Genomic DNA, 19,414 nt, shown 5'->3' on the forward strand with positions numbered 1-19,414 from the left:
TGTATTGCTTCTGACCCGCACCTTTGAAACTTCCATTCAAACACAGGTTGCCAAGTACTCAGAAGAGCGAAACCACTTTTAARTACTATGAAATGCAAAAAATGAACCAAATATAATAACAAATGCAACATTTGCTCAGATTGGCTCTAATTACAGTACTCTTACCTACTACAGCTCTGACACAACAGATGAAGTATCTGCTGACAGAAACATCATTATTATGTTGATGGTACTTCTAATCAGAGCACAGTCAACATGAGGAGAACCCACACACACAGTGTAGTCATCTGAGAAGTGACTGTAAAGCTTGCATATTTTAAAAACTAATGCAAGATCAAATCTGAATATTGGAAAGTTTGGCAAGAATTACAGCAGTGTACATCAAGTACTTTGTGTTCAGCCTGGTTTCTAACTACATAACAAGTGGTGGGGTGTAGGGTGTAGTGATTTTGGCTTTTTTATTCTTTTTTTAACTGAAATGTTAAATGAGAATCGCAATTAGAATATGCACAGATTCTCTGAGAAGCTTTTCCACATAAATAATCTCTCCATAACCTATCCTGTTATAGACACGYTATTTATTGTTTGTTGAATGATAACAGCTACATCAGCAGTCCTGGAAAACAAGTTATTTTGTTTATTCACCTTTACCTTAGTTCCACAAGTAGAGACATGTCTTTTTTTTTTAAATGTTAAGATATCAATTAATTCTTCCAGTGCTCAGAACTTTGTCCAAAGAGCCCCAGTGTTCAGGCTCCCAACAAGCACCAATGACCCGTACTGCAGGTGTGAGCAGTGCTGTGTTGTGACACAGGCAGGGTGTAGTGACAGTTTATACTAAAATAAGAAAAGTTTGGCATTTACGTCAACTGTATTTGGAAAAGAAATATCTTTTGTAAAGTAAGTGATTCTTATGTTTGCACGTATCTGCTATAATTACCTGAGTAAACATCTATTTTGATTAATATTTACTTGAACAAACAATTGCAGCTACTACTTTGCATAATATAATATTAATTCACAAATTCTAGACTAATTTCAAAAGTCTRAATTTTAAAAGGTCTTCCTGTGATGGAAATATTGAGACTTTGGGCACAATTCCTTGAATTTTGTATTTAAAGCCGATGCTTTATCCACAAAAGGCAATTTAGCTTTTCAAAACTAAAATACAATGAAAGAATTACTTACCTAATCTGACATACAGATTAGATTTGCAAAATGTTTCATGTKTCTTAAAAAAGAACATGGCTACTTACCCCACCAAAACTTTTTGCATTTRTTAAAAGGTTTGAATTCTCCATTTTTCCAGTATGTACTAAGTGYACAATTTTGATAGTGTCTCCCTTTRTCYGAGGAAATTATTTGATACACTAGAACAGTATTGAACAGCAATTTATAAGCCACTAATGCTAGATTCAGTTTTGGAAAAGGAGGATGGTAATTGGGAATGTATTCTTAGAAATCACTGTTCTTCCATATGCATAAACATGAGCAAACTACGTGTGCGTACATGTGTGCTGGCAGCAGCATAGTGCACACAGGCAAGATGAGAATCTGGGCTTAAAAAATCACACCGTTTGTTTTCACATCAAAACCACAAACCTACAGATAATCTAGCTACATTCTCTGACTGGCTATTCAACTACATCTTTGTGAGTACTCTGCACCATATACTACTCTCACACTCCTAATTCTGCTGAGAAAATCTTTTATGTGGCACATATGGGTCCACCCAGATGAACAAACAATGAACTTAAAATGCCATTGCTGATGTTACTAATTGCACCTACCATTTTATGTTGTTCTTGTTTCTAGTCTTTCTTTCCAAACCGTTCTCATTGTTAAATGGTCAGAACACACAAAGCGACAGATTTAGTGCCTCCTTGGCAATTTATATAACTGACTGCAACTCTGTTGTTGCAGTGAATCATGATTTATTTGTCTCGCAATGCAGCACATAACCTTTTAAATGCTAGGGAAAAAAATGCCAGCGCCTCTTTAAAGTTTATATATGACTGCCCACCACCATTTCTCATGAATGGGGTTTTGAGAGACAAATGATAAAAACAAGCTGCAAATTCCACCCACCTACTCCCGGYCATTTCCTGTGTTCATCACTCACACATACTGTATTTACAGAAAAGCACCTCACCCGGGGACCAGTGCACTCTTTCAGTCCTCTCACTTCCTCCTAGGCAGGAATATTGTTCTTAAATTAGCAGTAGGTATTCTCCAYTAAACACAATGGAAGGTAATAGCGATCTTCCCCAGCACTTTACTGGTGTCACGCTCAATCACACCAGGTGACATTAYAGGCAGACTGTAGGGGATTATTTATTGGTATGTCCATTCCAAAGTTGTGACCCCAAGGCCTGTCTGTGGCCTTTTTTCACACCCTATTCTCCAGTCYGTCTTCTGAACTTATTTCCATTACCTTTAAAAAACAGTTTACTGTAACACACACGTCCTTCTCATCATTCAGTTGCGCCCATCTCCCTGGTAAATGAACATCCAATGACTCACTGCTGTCCACCAGTGCCTGAACTGAGCCAGTCAAAAGCCTTCAGCACCTTTAATTATGAAAGTGATAATGAGACAGAAAAGATTGTTTACTTTTAATGGAACAGCAGCAGCTCCAATTAATGCAAATAGGAYCTGCTCATTGAAAAGCTATTTATCTGACACACACACCAAAAAGTATTTGGATAGTTCCTTGTACATTATAATCCAATTTTAAAAATTTAGGAGGGAGAACTCGGACAGATAAAATTGGTTCTCCCTCAGATGGTGACTATGGCATTAGCAGTCCATGCAGTAGGTTGTAACCCGCTCATACAGCTTTCATTGGCAGACTTTAAAACTGTCTGCAAAGGGGTGTTTCTCTAAACTGCCCTAGTTTATTGAAGGGAAAACAGGGCTGCAGAGATGCACTCTTGCCTTATGGCCTGTTCCCTGATCTCAAATGAGCCTTCCAAACCCTTGTCTGGTGYTCCATTCCCTACGTGCGTGCCTAGATACTTAATAAACATGCAAGAMCATTGCTTTTCACAGTAAATATGCCTGCAAGTTGCACAAGTTAAAAACTAGACTTTGGTGTAATGTTCTCTGGAAATATACCCCAAAATCTCTTAAACATTCAAGATAGTTCTAGCATTATCCATGGCACAGACCACAATAGAAACTGTGGCAACTGATCACAAATGAGGATCTTCAGTAAGACCATAAAAAGAAACACTAAAAAGTAGAATATATAAAATATATTTTGAGTAATAAAGAACAGCRATAACAACAATTTASCTATGTCAGTGCACCTCACCTTTATCAACTGGGGCAAAATCCCAAGTCCTCTTCCTATCAGATTGTGATATTGTTCTATAATGCAAACAAATKCTAACTAAAAGGAAAAAAAAATCCCTTGGCCATCTTGTATTTTGCAGGTCAGTACAAAATAAATATTGAGAATTTTGYTTCAATCAGTTGTTTTTGGGATGGCTTTTGAAAATAAAATCATTTAAAGGGGATTTGCTGTTACATTTCCAAGGCAGCAGTCTGTTTAGAACATTTCATTAGCCAAAGAATGGGGTAGACTCAGTGCATCATTCATCTTCCACTTTCCAAAAAAAACCCTAAAAGCTATAATTTAGGAAGCTACAGAAAAGTACATTTACAGACACTACATGCTTCTCAAATGTTAGTGGTGTTGAAAGAGACTTAATAAATAAATATGACTTTGACAAAARGCTAAAGAAAACATAACTGTGTCAAAAAATAAACATCTGAAATTAAAGAGAGCAACTTTCATCCACTAGTGGTGTGAGGGGAAAAGGCAAAAATGCCTATAGTGGGTAAACAAATAAGAATCAAAGCAAACATCTCCCCCCAACTCACAGAAGAAAAGCAGACACTTTGCTGTACAAAACAAAAAGCATTCATTGCAGACTGTCACATTTAAGAAGACAGGGTCAACAGGTCAAAGCAAGTTCTAACAAAACCAAATAATTTTACTTTATCATCCTAACTTCAGTCACTATCCTTCTGAGTTTTGGGAACTGTAGTGTGGAAGGCACCTGTAGAAACAAAGAAGCTTCCCTATGTAATAGTCCACAATAACAAGAAACGAGCAATAGACCTGAGTAACAGGTGTTTCAAAAACAGGTAATTGACACAACTACATTATTCCCAATGAAAATATTTTTAAAGGTTTTAAGATCAAAAACCAATTTCTGGCATGGGACAAACAGGAACAATGCCCTTCACATAAAATGGGATACTGCAATGCAAATTCAGCAAAATCAATACTTAAGTTTCAAACAAAAACTCTTATTTCATCAGCTGAAAGAAGCCACCTATTGTACTTAAATGGACACTATCACAAATTCAAATTACGTCAACCAGCTCAATTTCTTTAAGTTAGAGAGCTGTCAACTCCTTAAGAAAAATACACTATCAGACTGAAAAAGAAAAAAATCCTCTCTTTTAGCTATATTTCACTTTAGTTGTTCAAACTTCAACTTTGTATAGGCACAGTCACCAAGAAGCCAGTTATGCTACCGTCATTTTTACTTAATATAATTCTGGCTAATCTACATAGTGTTCTCAAAACCCAGTCAGAGATAAGAATGGGTTTGCTAACCCAGTATTTATGATACATTATACAAACAAGGTGCTATTTATAAATTGGCAATCAGGTCTACTAATATACAAGAAAAATGCAACATGTACAAAAACAGTAAAACCAAAGACACATCATCTTCTGGCTCTTCCTGCATATCCAGGAGTGAAAAAGTGAGGACTTCTCAGGGRAAAGGTAATATTAACATATATGACAACTCAAGCATAAACATTTCAGAAGAAATACAGTTCATCATCATTATTAGTTAAATACATAAATGAACATCCATAATCTTACCCAGTTCTGGGGGCAGCACAGTAAGACGATTTCCCTGGATATGCAGTTCCTTAAGCTGGGTGAGCTCACCAATTTCTTTAGGCAGTGATATCATGTCATTGTCTCTAAGACTCAGCTAAGAGCAAATATAAATTCAGTCAGAACAATTTTYGGTTACMATAAAGCAGCCCAAAAGAGAACTCTACGCCCTCTGCCCCCACCTTTCTCCTRAATGCTCAATTCTTCCAATTTATTTACAAGTGTCTTCTGATAAACAAGGAACGGTTCCAGGTGTAGTGGTCTATTCCTGCAAACATACCCTACTGCTCCTCAAATTGACTGGATTCTATTCTTACAAGTGTTGCAAAAGKGAATTGATTTTCCAAGAATTTAGATAAATTACTTACTATCTGCAACTTTGTGAGCTTCCCAATATCTGGCGGCAAGATTTCAAAATCGTTGTCACTTAGATAGAGTGCACGAAGGGTGGCTGCAAATTAAAYAGCAATATATAAACAGGGTGGCATATAACCCAACCATTTGAGGTCTAATCAATAAAAAGRAGTCAGGTTTGATTAATAACCCTGACTTGGTGAAAAGCCTTTGACATACCCAGGGCTCACAATAATAACAAGCAGGTCAAACTTAGATTTACTGGCTTATTATATTGTTGGTGAGTTCAGGAAAACATCTATATTCAAAAGGACTAGCACAATTAACAATTCCTGCAATAGTAGACTCTGGCAGATTCTGGCAAACAGTCTCTGAATGCTCAGATACAAGAATACAGTCATTACTCTTTATTAGCCCCGATTCTTATTTATTACATCAATTTGCATTCTACACAAACACTAAAAAAATTCTGAGTTTTTCTAACAAACATACATGTATGTTAAACTCTGTAGAAACCACATTGGGAAAGAGACCTTAAATGAAATACAGAAGACTCAAACTGTGTAATTTGTAATTTCCATGCGAAGTCTCAACGAAATTCACAAAAAAAAGATGACCCAGMACAACTGTGTAGCTTGATATTATTGAATGAACATACATGACAGTTGGAAAAAGGAATTAAAATGGACACTCACAAGGAACTGTCAGGTGCAGCAGGAGAGAAGGTGATCAGATCAGCAAAACCTCWCCTTCCCACCAGAGGAGATCCCATTTGTCCTACGTAGTTTACTCCTCCTCTTCTCATTTCACTAAATGTGACCATTTTTAATAAYGCTGACTTAAAGATTTCCCTGTGCTAGTTTATAATCACAACATCCCTCAGAGAGCAGCACTCCACTCCCCGCGCCTATCACTTCAGATGCTGAATGCACTGATCCTGAAGCCACTTCAGCACATTACACAGAAAAGCAGATCACTGAAATCCAGAAAGTGCCAGAATTCCAGTTGCTTAGGCAACCATAATGCAGCCCTTTAGCACATATGCATTACAATACCTTTCTGTCAATGCTCTGGGTATATGTTTTTAACATATGCAAAGGTCAGCTTAGTGCTACCATTCTCTGCCAGGCTTTGTAACCTTAGCATATGTTCTAACGAACTGGACACCTCAACATCCATATGGTGCTACAACTATTTTAGTAACAAAACATCAAGAATACATTTGTTTTCACATTCAACACACAACAGTTTTGTTGCAAAACAGTTTAATCTCCCCTGAGGCTTGTAACCCTCCATGAAGTTTTAACTGAGTATGGGACCCAAGGAAATATTACTCACAAGRAAACCAATATACCATTCATTACTAAGCAAGTCTTCTCACGTCCAGAAGTGTCAGGTGACTGTATAAAGTGATAAATATTGCTGTGCTATGTAACAATATTCAAGATATATTAAAAGAAAAACATGAATATCAGAAAAAAAATCTGTTGTGTTTTGGTCTCAAATAAATTTTAGCTGCAGAAAGCAAAGCACTATACCATGAAGATTTGTAGAGTTTTTAGAAAAGTTTCTTACTCAGATAGAAGAAGTTTCCTGGTAGGGAATTTTCATTTAAGTTGTTGTAAGTCAAGTCAAGAACTTCTAGGGCTGGTAAAGAGCCAAATCCCCTTGGCAAGGTGTTTAACCTGTTCATGCTGTAAGTAAAGAGAAAAAATACAGAATATGACATCAGTATTCACTTCACCTAATAGGAATAATACAGGTCACAAGGGTTTTGTTTKGTTTTTTYCCTTYAAAAATGYAATCTATGCCAAAATTTCCTCCTGWTYTGAAAAAGGTGTGATGCTCCAGGATACTGAGGACGCCTTTTACAATGCAGATTTTTTTTAATCTCCCATTCCCATAAATATACCCAAAACGTATGCACACTCAAGGGATTCCGTCTCTCATGTCAATCAGCAGCCCCACCCAAAACATACGGCACAAGGGAGAGAGGTGTCACAGTGCCATGCTCAGCTTTAACAGTGTTCATGGAGAAAGCTGGTCCTTGGTAGACTTCTAGCTAAATTACAAATGACCCTTTTGCACATTATCTTGACTAGATGTCATTCTGCCACGTGGTTGTTCACCATGGTACCAAACGCAAAGGGGAATAGTTCAACTTCACAGTATTTATGTTCATTGGTAACTGCTGCTCAAACTTCTTAAGATCTCTGTGCAAAATCTGTGTCACTACAAACTATTGATACACATGGAGAACAAAGTAAATAAAATGTCAGTCCTGTGACTTATGAGGTTTAATCTAAATATAGCTCAATCAGTCAGTCTTAAGAGGGTTTAGGACAGCAGCTCCCACTGGCAACAGCCAGAACAACATGAGGAAATCTAACAGAAGAGATTTCTCTGATAATCTGGAGCAGACAAGGTAGAGAAAATGGTGACTCTTCCCTGACCTCAAAGAGCTTGAACAAGGKGATCCAGATAATCACTAGAGCTGCTGCAACAATGAAGGCAGACATGTGGCTGGAGATATCTTCAAAGAACCTTACTGTYTGTGTATGAAGTGTTTGTGTATGGCTGTTTACCATATGAACAGAAAAAACCTACCTAMCAGCTTCTTATTCATACTGTCCCTACTGCATGTACACCAAATATATGCCCTTTGTGCATGAATCTTGCTTTGGCTGTCACGTGRGTTAGAAAGCAGAACAGAGAAGAGAGGCATGTTCACAAAGAGCCTGTAAAGTAGCTACTGTCAAGAACAGGATTTTATCCTTACGTGATGACTGGAAACAAACATGACCTTTCAGATGTTGTCTCTAAACATACTCTGAGTTTGATTATCTTTCTGATGCAAAAGTGATAAAGAACAACAGTCACAACTGAAGTTAAGAGGAGTTGTTCTATGAATGTATGAAGCCTGATCTAAACTTAAAACTATAAATACTCAAGTCAAAGTATGGACAAAGCTGTGCAACCAWAAATAAGAAAAACCATATAAACATGTGAGCAAAGGCAGGAGAAGTGCATACACCATTTCTTTCACAAGCACAGAAAATAACCTGACTTCTCCTTTCCCCTTTTGCATAAGCCAGACAAGAACCTGTGGAGATCAGCTCTCTGTAGCTAAACTCTAGATGAAATCCTTCCTTCTCCTCATACCCCATAAGAAGTCCTATCATAGGCATACAACTCATATTTCCCTGTAGTAGCAGCAATTAAAATACAGAAAGCCGTTCTCCACTATTGCTACTGCAGAGTTGTCACTCTTTTAAAAGCTGGTCTTTATATCAAACAGGACTAAAGAAAGCAGCTCGTTTTCCACTAGTGAAAAGGGCCTTTTACCAAGGTGCTCAAGCRGCCTTCTCTTTTGCAAGCAAGAAACAGGGAGGGAAAGAAAGTTCTCTCTACTGWCAAGAAGCAGAAAGGTATCTATTCTTTGGCATGGAAAGAGAACTAGCTCAAAGTTGCTGCCCAGCACTATTCGTCCCTGCAGAAGTTCAAACACTAAGCTTGTGCCTCAYCTGCCTTCCAAATGTTAAATTTTTAAGCTTTAATGCAGCAGTACAGCTTCCCTCTTTCCACACTACTTGACCCTTCCATGCCAAAACGCTCCCAAAAATAATCTCTGCTCTTATTCAAGGTTCTTTTCTCCCCTAGGAGGCTGCTCTGAAGCTCTAACATGTGCCCTGCAGATGACAAGAATGTTTCTGGGCTGCCTCCTGAAAAAACCTACTAGGGCAGAAAGTTTCTTCTTCACTGACTCAAAGGACATCCAAAGCAGAACCCATGTTTCAGAGCTAAAACTGGGAGGTAAATCCTGTGCCTGGAAGATCATGTGTATTGAGGGGATTAGGAAGAGCATTTAATCTCTAAGATTTTAGGCCACATGACACATGAAGGTGGCAACTGTGGTTCCAGACCTGAATGTCTGCTATCCCTAACACCAAGTGGTCTTTTGCACAACATTATTTCATCAATGCAACTGGTAGTTGAACTATATTAAGTACTGTCACTGCTTTAATCCATGGGAAGTGCTGAACTTCCTCCTTCATGTACTGCAACACCTCTATACACCATTCCAAAAATATGGCTCTAACCCCCAAAATACATAGAATCCTGATTAATATTCGCTCTGAAAAACAGTTTTTTTCAGGTTCATATAGATAGAAAGGAAAGCTAGAGATCTACTGTAACAAAAAAAAAAAAAAAACCCAAACCAAAAACAGAGAAGACAGATCATCATTAAAACATTTAGTAACATTCCAACAGCTCAAGACACAATTCAATTATCAGCACACAGAAGTATCTAAAGCAGAATACACACAGCCTAGCCAAAATAATTTGGTATTTTGAAGAGAAAAAATACTCAGTTTAAGGAGTTCAGAAGTTGGAATTTATAAAATACAAACATTGCTTCTATGAGAAGCCTATAATGCTAAAGCTTACGCCTACCAGTGCTTTCCTAAATAGTTACACTTTAATATTCCCATTTAAGAAGGTCTTATGCTCCACATTTGKTTTTTTAATAATTCAAGAAAGCCCTCTGCAACTGTAGTTATTATAAAGTATCACCAACTCTACCAGAATGTAGAATCTGAACATTTAACAGAAATGCCCCTGGCTCAAATTCAGTCAATACTAGCTCTCTGAATTAAATGCACACCATATCTATGATGTGCTGCTTCTTCTACAGGTTTAATATAAACTGAAATGTCTATAAACCCAAATTTGGAAAATTTGGAATTAAAGTCCTAAATTAACATGGATTTTTTTTTTAATCAGAATGGACAATGAAGCTTGATTCTTATGCAGTAACCAGACACTTAAGAGGCAGTTGCCAGGGAAGTAAAAGTCTGTTTGTCCAAATTGTTCAGTTTGACTAAAGTATTCGAATATGAGTTGCTGTTGTCCTTAAATGGTCATCAGTATACCAGAGTAAGTGTTTGATCACTTAAGTTTCTGTTTATCCAGGACATTAGCTGAACATTCTGAAGCCATAATTCCTAGGTTATTCTCAAAACCACTTTCAATAAGAAACTTTGCTATCAAAAAATACAAAGTTCCAGGGTCAGTTGCAATGACATTTGATAGCGCCTCTATTACATCAAGGTTTTGCATTAAAATACGCACCCAAGGTTGAGGTGTTTGAGCTTCTGAAGGCTGCTTATCTGTGTAGGCAGCTCCTCAATTTGGTTGTTGAAAAAGTTGAGCACTTCTATGTTTCTCAGGTCTGCGATGTTTGCTGGCACAGCTGTGGGAAAGTTTTCACAGTGAGAGACTGCAATTAGAGAGAGCTACCCAGACTACAGATGCTCTACCAGCACCTGGCGTTTGTACTGTTTGTACAGTGGCTSCAGCACAGAAAGCATCTCATTATTCCAATAAAAGCAAAGTTTATATCCAAAAAGCCTCTTGTCTGGAACCTGTTCTCATTGCTGAGAGCGCTCATTTTGTACTCTTCAAAAATTACTACCAGAACTGTAAGATATTTTGACTAACAAAGGCCACTGCAGAGAGAGAGAGACAAGGACAAGGGCTCTTACAGAGTAACGAACAGAAGCAGGCTGTCCTCTCAATTCATGTAGCACACACAGGTCTCAAAAGAGCAGAGCCTGAGGGACTTGGATCATTTCATTATTTGAGTGGAAAAACCATTAATGATACAAGTAGTTACACCAAGACAGTTACACCAGTTGTACTAAAGGTCTTAAACAACAAACATAAAATAAACCCCACATTTTTAATAATGGCCCATTCTGCTTACCGCTTAAACAATTTAGTATCCAAATTCTTGGTCATTAAAGATACAAAATGYTTACAAAAATGTTTACAAAAAATTAAATTCAGCCCTAAAAGAACTGTTTAGCCAAGTCCATTTTCAGTTATCTCGCATGAGTGACAAACTAACTGATCAATACATACACAGGTCTACAGTAGATTACCAACAAATCAATAGCTAGTCRTTATTTATCTAGAAACATGAAATATAAGGCAGACACACAAAATGAATGACTCTTCTAATGAGGTTAAAAAGCTATTCAGATTTACAKCTTTTCCCCCTTAAACTTAGTGAGATTTTGCAGCCTGCTGAGGTGTAAAGGAGGTTGGCAACCTCACCTGCACTGAAGCTTGCACCTGTGCTCAATATTCACCTTGGTTCAGCCTCAACTTTGACTGCATCAGGAACCCACAGAGAGCAAATCTAAATAATTAGAAGGTTTTATGAGGCCATGATTTTTTTTTTATTTGTTGGTATGAGGCAATCCCAGTCTTAAAATGGAGTCAATAAYGTTTACAAAGCAGAACACTGCAATATGTCACATTTACTAGATTATAAGTCTAATTACACTGCGAACAATAATGGGATCCCTAACAAAGRCTCTAATTACACTACATAAATATTACTGTTGAGGGCCATATTCATTGCAGGAGGTTTTTAGCAGACTTTTATAYAGACTCATTAAGGCAAATCTGATCATTTAAAAGACCTCCCTATGTGATATCTTCCAACTGGTCCATGCTTATCTGTCATTCAATCATAGCAAGAATTATGTGCATTTACAAACTAGAGGATAATGCACTACTACTGTTGTTTTAAATTATTCCCTAATAGAAGTTAACTGAGGATTTTAATTGACATAATTCAGCTGTTTCCAGCCTCAATATTTCACCAGAACAGTAATTACCAGTATTAAAATACTTTCCTTTCAGAAATTAGACTTCATAATTTGACTTTGATGAGATGCAATGGACAGGGAAACCATGTTTCTGATCTTCTCAGATACCACATTTATGTAGACTTGTAATCAGAAGTACTAGCAAATACAGGTTTCAGTTTAGTCCAAGCCTAAACAAAGACCAGTCTCCTGAYAGACCTCTTTAATTCCCACATACYGTATTTCATGTTGTGAATGGYACTTATGAYATTTTATATCCTTATTTTCTTCAAGATGTACTAAAAGCTGTATTGGTRAGTAGGCTGAGATGAGAAAAAGGYCATTTAGCAATAGATTTGAATGAAATACACTCGTGTTTTACCCTGTTAAATCAAGTGAAAAGCCCCAGTCCACTACTGTACTTTTTGGTTTGGATGGAGTACCTGGAGGTTTTTCGTGAGAAGGAGAAACAGAAGAATAAGTCAAGACTAGGCTTGGGTAGGGAAGAGAGGACTTTTTCCTGTAACAGTTTATTTTCTGGTTCAACAATTCCGATTCATCTTTAATATGAGTTAGTGCTCTCTTGTATTTAATGAAAACCAGAACACTGAAAYTAACTCCTGTGCAAGTCTTATAGCTAAACTGCACAGGTTCAGTACCTTTAGGTCTAAGGATCAGTATAGGCATACCATGCTCTCTGGCTTGAACTTTACATGCCCAGACTACCAACCCATTACTATGTTGCAAAACTCTTCCCAGTTCCATAGCAGACTGCCAAATCCCAAGACATTCATGTTCTGGCAATACTGAATTCCACTCGAGTCACCTTCTCATGATGAGCTGTGAGAGTGAACTGTCAGCATCCTGGTTCTCTTCACCCACGTATTTACAGTACGATCCACAGTGTCTTAACAACTCTTCTAAGACCATCTGCTGCCCAGTGTCATTAACAACACCCCCTCAGCAAATGCTAGTAAAATTTGGCAGCCCAATGCCTTGCGTTCTCCTGTGAAGCTTCCGTCRCACCATGAAGCCCCATTCATATGAAGTTTCACTTCACAAGACCAGGAACAGCTTCCTTCCCCTTGTTCAATATTGGAAATTGCATACAGTGATTTAYTATGACAGCTATAGACTTCACCTTGATTTCAAAGGTTGGTTGACAGTGAAAGACAGGGTCTACAGGCTGCTCATAAAGAGTAAGAGAACTTTGTTCATGTTTCTCGAAATAAGGGCTGGCAACTTGTTATACTTCAAAGCACTTATGCTCTTTTTGCCCTGAAGTTAGTGGCAATTCTTTAGGCACTAAAACATCAAGTTCTCATCAAGTTCACTTGAGGCGAATTATTACATTTTATTCTTACACAACCAGAAGCTGTTCAAAAGTTAACAAAATTATTTCCAAGCATAGATAAGAAGGATTAAATGTGACTGCTCAATGCCCATATWGCTCCACACCTAGAGCATCCTGGATCTGGGCTTTAGTTCTCTTTCAACATTGAGAATCAGAACGCAACAGCAGACATGATCTTTACCAGAGGTCTGGTGGTGCCTTCAGCTGGAGAAGAGACACTGTGATAGAAGGACCTTTTATCCAAGGCAACTATTTACCCTGCAGAGCAAAATGCTAAAAATACCCAAATCATGGACAGCAGCTTGGAAATATGTGTCTCAGATGYAACCCTTTCTCATTAAGCAAGAAGTCAAGAGGTTCTCATACCAYACGAGAACTGACATCCAAATATCTGACACAGGAGGAAGAGCACAGGAAATGGAAAAAAAGAAAAGGAAGTCTAGGTCTCAATACAATTCCTCTTGTGTTGGCAGGGCCTTCCATACAGCTGAAAATGCACAGGTTTCAAAAAGTCTTTATTTCTAAAAATAATCACCAAGATTATTTCTCTGAAAGCATCTGTGAAACCCTGAAAAACAACAGCAATCCTCACAACTTTAAAAGTAAACAAACTCAGGTGCTTGCAAAATTAAGTCTCCATTTCCTTTTATCTAAAAGACAAAATCTAGTTCTCTTTTTTTTTGTTTGTTTAGTAAAGACAYTAAATTAAACTTTTCTGAAGACACTYCTTGTAAAAAAAATCTGTATCAAAATTGCCTTTACAATTTGAAAGTAAAATATAAAACGATTTAGGTAAGCAACCTCAGATTAAAAAAACCACAAGAGTCAATAAACTACCCAAATGACTAAGTGAAATGGTTTGGTAACAATGTAAGTCTCTACAAGAAGAAAACATGGTATGCAAACTGCATTAAACATTTCAGTTCATTTAAACCTTTACACTGAATGTTCAAAATAAACATCATCCCACTGCTGCTTGGAAAATGGTATCTATACCTGATTACGCATAATACTGTGCATGAGTAAGCTTGCGATCTCCTCAATAAATACGATCCAAACACTACAGAAATCTCCAACTGAATTCAACATTTTTTGAATCAGACATCAATATAAATAAGATTTTAATTTTTTTTTAAGTACAATTAATTCCCTTGGCATTCACACCCTTAGAAATTTAAAACAGCTGCAGAATCCTTGTTTTTTTTCAGAATGTTTCTTTACTTAATGAAGTAATTTTGCAGTACGTAAGAACATGATGTTCTGTAGTACTCCAAACCTTTACAGGTTCTAAGGGAATATTTATCCAGAAGAGCTATTAAAATAGCACTACCTGACAGAGAAAAGATATATAAAACTATGCCAGTTTCTCATTAAACTGTTCCACTGAAAAGCTGGTCAAGAGTCATACAGGATAAAGAGAACTGAATACAGATCTTTCAGTGTYCTATCAGTCCATTGTGGATCCCAAGTAGAGTTTTCTTGCCAAGAGCAAGAAGCTATCTTTTAAGACTAAAGTAAAACCTGAGGGTTATACAATATAATAAACCAAGTTCTGCAGACTTGCTAATCCAGTTAGCGTCAACAGGAAGTTTTCATGAGTAAGGATCCCTTAGTGTAAAGGTCATAAAGACATGAAATGTTACTCACATTTCACGGGGGAGGAAGAATTTAGAATACTAAATATATAATGCATTCTGTGCATCCAATATAACTGTACTCACAGAGCTAGAGTCATGTTTAGATTAATTTGACAAGGGTTGTGTTATATTGAAAGAGAAGCAATCAGCTTCACCAAAATGAAAGAGGAATTAGCAGAGGGAGAACACAACAGTTTTCATTTTAAATATTCATAGGCATGCTGATATCATACTTGGCAGCTAACCGGAGAGAATCCTGATTCCATCTGAAGCATACAGTATTTAATTTACACACTATGTAGTTCAAGTTTCCCCTTTTGCCCTCCCTTCACTCTTCCGAAGATGGATATTAATCTTCCTCACACTGAAAACATTAAAAACAAACTTGTCTCCTTAATCTTCAGCTCTTTCCAGAAACCAGCAGGGCTTTTTTTATTGCAATGATCCATAGAAGCACCTCAGATAAGAAACTGCTGTTATGAACATATTTAAATTATACTGTAGCTCACTGATGTGCTACTGTGCTAACAAAGCAATTTATCAATAAATAGTTTTGATTCAGAAGCCAGAGTCTAAGGAGAAGAGCAGCTAACACAAGAAAGACTGAGAAGACACTGGGAACCAAGTGACATCTAGTGAAGAGAAAGGACAAATGTGTTCTTCTGAGAAGAGAGCTTAAGATGTTAGAGTTTGGAAAAAATACTAGAAACCAGGGTCTGAGGTTATGAAGASATTACTAGGTAGAAATTGCATCACTGAACTGCAAAGAACTGAAACCACACCAAAATAGCTCACAAAAATCTGATGCTTGTTAGCTTTTTTCACAGCATGAAGGAATGGTGCAAATAAGTATATACATAAAAATGTGGATATAAACATGCCCTTCTGCAAATAATTTTGAARAAAACAAAGTATTAGCCAAGCTTTCTGAATTACTGTAGTGAATCACAGCATCTTCATCCTCAATAACTGCTTTGCGAGAAGGGCAAAGTTCAGCCAAGCTTGTGTCTTATATTTTCTAAGTCAGAAGAAAAAAAACCCATGAGATACATCATGCAAAATGTTGAAGAATGTCGTCYATGTACCCTTATTACAGGTCAAATTATATGCATGTGTTGATACTTCAACAATTGATAGTTAAGAGAAGTAACTTCTGCAAGATAAAAGAACTTAAGGTGATAGTGTTTAGCATTATTGTTAGACTTCCACCAAATGCAAACAGTATCACAAAATCTCAGTGAGTCTCTTTCAGGTGTTGTTCAAGCAAGATCTTTTCCGTTTCACACTACTGCACAGTTGCCGGCTTCAGACAAATCAACCTGTCTAAGTTCATTCAGCACATTCACCCTTCTCTCAATATTCTCTTTACTTCAGTCTATTTGACATGTTTTCTGCAGTTTGCAAAAGGGACTAACCAAAGATGCCTTACACGTCAGGCCTTGAACAATTACTTGAGGTTACCCTCAAAGGTGAAAGTCACTTCAGCCTCTGACTCAGAAATATCCATCTACCTGTGTGCCTAGCAGAGCTTATTTACAAAATTCTGCTTACAGTGTGTCTAAAAGAYTGTTCATAATTTCAGTTCATCTGATTAGCCAGTATTTGGAGCTGACACTTTTTACACAACTGAATGTTTTTAGAAACTCACATAGGACTATTTCTCACTGCACCTTGGATCAGCTGAGTCTTTCCCCTATTCACCATCACAGACTACTGTGCTGACACTGCTTAGCAGGGACACCAGCCTGTCTTCTAAACACACTCACAGAAGAGGCTGCAGTAAAAAAGCTTACAGCTCAAAAGCAAARTCAGCACATGTGATTCTTGCCCCAGTTCTCAGAATTGGGACTGAATTAAGCTCCCTCCTACTTTGGGTTCCCCATGCCCAGTATTTAAATCCACCTCACAAAATCTGTATGGTTCAGAGTCCTACCTGTGCCTCCACATTACCTTATCCCAGGCTTCAGGTGACTGTACATTTCATTTACAGCTATGGGAGATGTTACTTCAAGATGCGCAACCAGTTACCACATCACCCATCATCACATCAAGATCAGGAAATTATTTCACCCCAAAAATTATGCCATAGGMTATCAGTGGGAAAAACAAGAGGCCAAATGATGAGTGGCCTGAAGGAAAATGCTGTGCCTTTATCCACTTCAACAGCCTTGACTACTAAAAAAACCAAAAGAACATACAGAACAGAGTACAAAACCAAGTACACAAAACAAAATCCAGTTCCCCTCAATCTAGACCAAATATACCTTCTCTTCTCAGTCCTTCCATATTAGTAGCAAAAGAAAAAATCCCCTTGGCTTGTTAGACAGGAAAYTTTGTAATATAAAATTAAGCCTTTTAACGAGGTTTGTTCACTTTTGCAATGTTCAAAAGATTTGAAAACAGCAACATCAAAATATTCAGCATCTGACAAGAGGATTTCCAGTAATTTCCCATTACAACCTGTATATAAACATGGAGAATAATCATTTATATGGGGCTGCCACAAAAAAAAACTATAGCTATTTTAAGCCCCTGGAAAATAAGTGAAGACACAAAAAATTTGTACTAACACGTCAAAAAAAATTGAGACTTTAAAAAAAGAGTTAACATGTTTGCAGGTGTCTTTTAATAAGAGAAGAAGTTTCTGAAAAACTATGTTCAAGACAAGTGATTTGTATCTAGTGCTGCTTTTAGTACAGTCGGTTTACTTATGATGCAAAACAGACTTCGATGCCATACACCACAAACTTTGACAATTTAATTTATACATAAATTGGGTAGTTTCTGCATGTATCCTTATACCATTACAGCACAAAACTCTTTCACACATTATTCTGTTTCATTCCCCCAAAGCTTCTTAGAAGCAAAGTTGATATTGTATGTATTTATAACTAAAATGCTCTACCATCTGTATTTTCTCAGAACCAAAGGTTTAGGGTTTTTTCAGGAACAAAAGAAAAAAGCTAACAAGGTATTTAATCTAAACATTTGAGTAGGACCCAGATGCCACAAATTCAGTAAGGCATATGTATAGGGATCTCCTTTTTCCTCCTTTTCACATCCTCCTATGTACCACACTTATAAAGATATTTCCCAGAAGAGATCCCTGTATCAGAAATAGGGAGTAAAACCAAATCAAAATATACCAAAGAAATGAAGCGTTTACAGGTAACTTAAAGCATTTCTCCCACGAATAGCTGATAACCACTGTCAGGTAGAAGTCCTGTGCTTTGAACACAACCCTGCCCTCACTAGACAGACATTACTTGCCCCATTCCAGGGCATATTGTGTCAGAACAGCAGAATGGAATGACATACCAAAAGGAAGGAGAGGCAGAAGCAAAATAGAGGAGAACACAAGAAACAACAAAGAGTAAAAAGTACACAGTCATCTAGTTCCTTCCAGAAGTCAGCATATTTGTTATATAAATAACCTGATACCATGCAAGATGCAAAGTGTCAGACAATACCAGTGGGAGACACCATAACACATTTCAGCAGACTGGAGAAGACAAAGCAGCTAGACTGGGAAGCAATTCAGGACAGGCAGATGCAGYGTTGCTGTCTCTGGACTATCTCCAATACATCCAGGTACAGACTACAGCCAGAAAGGTGACTCAGAAAGCAGACATCCTAATATAAAAATGAAACCAAGAGATTTTAGTAGCATGCTGAAACAGATCAAGGACACAGTCAAGAGGGTTAACAGCAACAAAGGGAGAAGCTTCTGTGCTGGTCACACACAGAGAGAAAAACAATTTAGGAAATGGCAGAGCAAAGAAGCACTGAGTCATGTGAACAGAAAAAAAAGAAAAGAGAAGTTTTGAACTTCTCTGCTGAAAGAAGGCAAAATGTACAATTATGATAAAGGGTGACCACATGGCTGTCAAAAGAACATGATCAATGAGACACAGSTATTCTGACAGGAGCATAAAGTGAACAAAATTGAGGTCTGGAAATGGGAACCAGCAGCAAAAAMCTAATGGATCACCTCACAAAAAGGAAAGGACTAAAGATGAGTAAAGGATTTCAYGAGAATCAAGGGAAAAGCAGTGGAAAATTCACAGAATAGTACARGACAGCAGATCAGAAGAATGGCAGAGGCGAAAGAGACGTGGCATGAGGTAACACTGAAGAGGTTTGAGGAAAAAATAGTTGCTTCTGATMTCTCATTATTTAATCATTTGAAAATACTGGGTACGGAATCAAGAGCATGAGAGCAAAAGGATATAGAAATTATCAGGAGTGAGCTGTGAATAGYAAGAAACTTCTGAAATAATTTACAGGCAGCACAAGAACATGTGAAGCCAGAGARCACAGGATCACCTGAGGTTCAGGAGACTGAGAAGAACAACAAAAACGAAGTTGCTGTCCACCATSACCTATCAGGCGGGATGAATAGCTATCAGGCAGCAGGAACACAAGCTTCTTCCCGGGAAAAAAAACCTGCTAAATCTATTCAAATAGTGACCTCTACTGGACA

General features: G+C 37.5%; 1 protein-coding gene across 1 annotated transcript in view; it reads right to left on the bottom strand.

Annotated features, from left to right (window-relative positions):
• The window catches only part of RSU1 (Ras suppressor protein 1), a 102,156-nt gene that overhangs the window by 69,089 nt on the left and 13,653 nt on the right, over window positions 1-19,414 (bottom strand). The window contains exons 4-7 of the mRNA XM_057383317.1: window positions 10,415-10,535; window positions 6,857-6,975; window positions 5,296-5,378; window positions 4,910-5,024 (exon numbers count right to left, since the gene is read on the bottom strand). Coding sequence (XP_057239300.1) covers window positions 4,910-5,024; window positions 5,296-5,378; window positions 6,857-6,975; window positions 10,415-10,535 — 438 coding nt within the window. The remainder of the gene's footprint in view (window positions 1-4,909; window positions 5,025-5,295; window positions 5,379-6,856; window positions 6,976-10,414; window positions 10,536-19,414) is intronic.

The sequence above is a fragment of the Malurus melanocephalus genome, unplaced genomic scaffold, assembly GCF_030028575.1.
Source record: "Malurus melanocephalus ecotype Western Australia unplaced genomic scaffold, MMel_1.1 scaffold_14, whole genome shotgun sequence".
In the NCBI taxonomy this organism is placed as follows: domain Eukaryota; kingdom Metazoa; phylum Chordata; class Aves; order Passeriformes; family Maluridae; genus Malurus; species Malurus melanocephalus.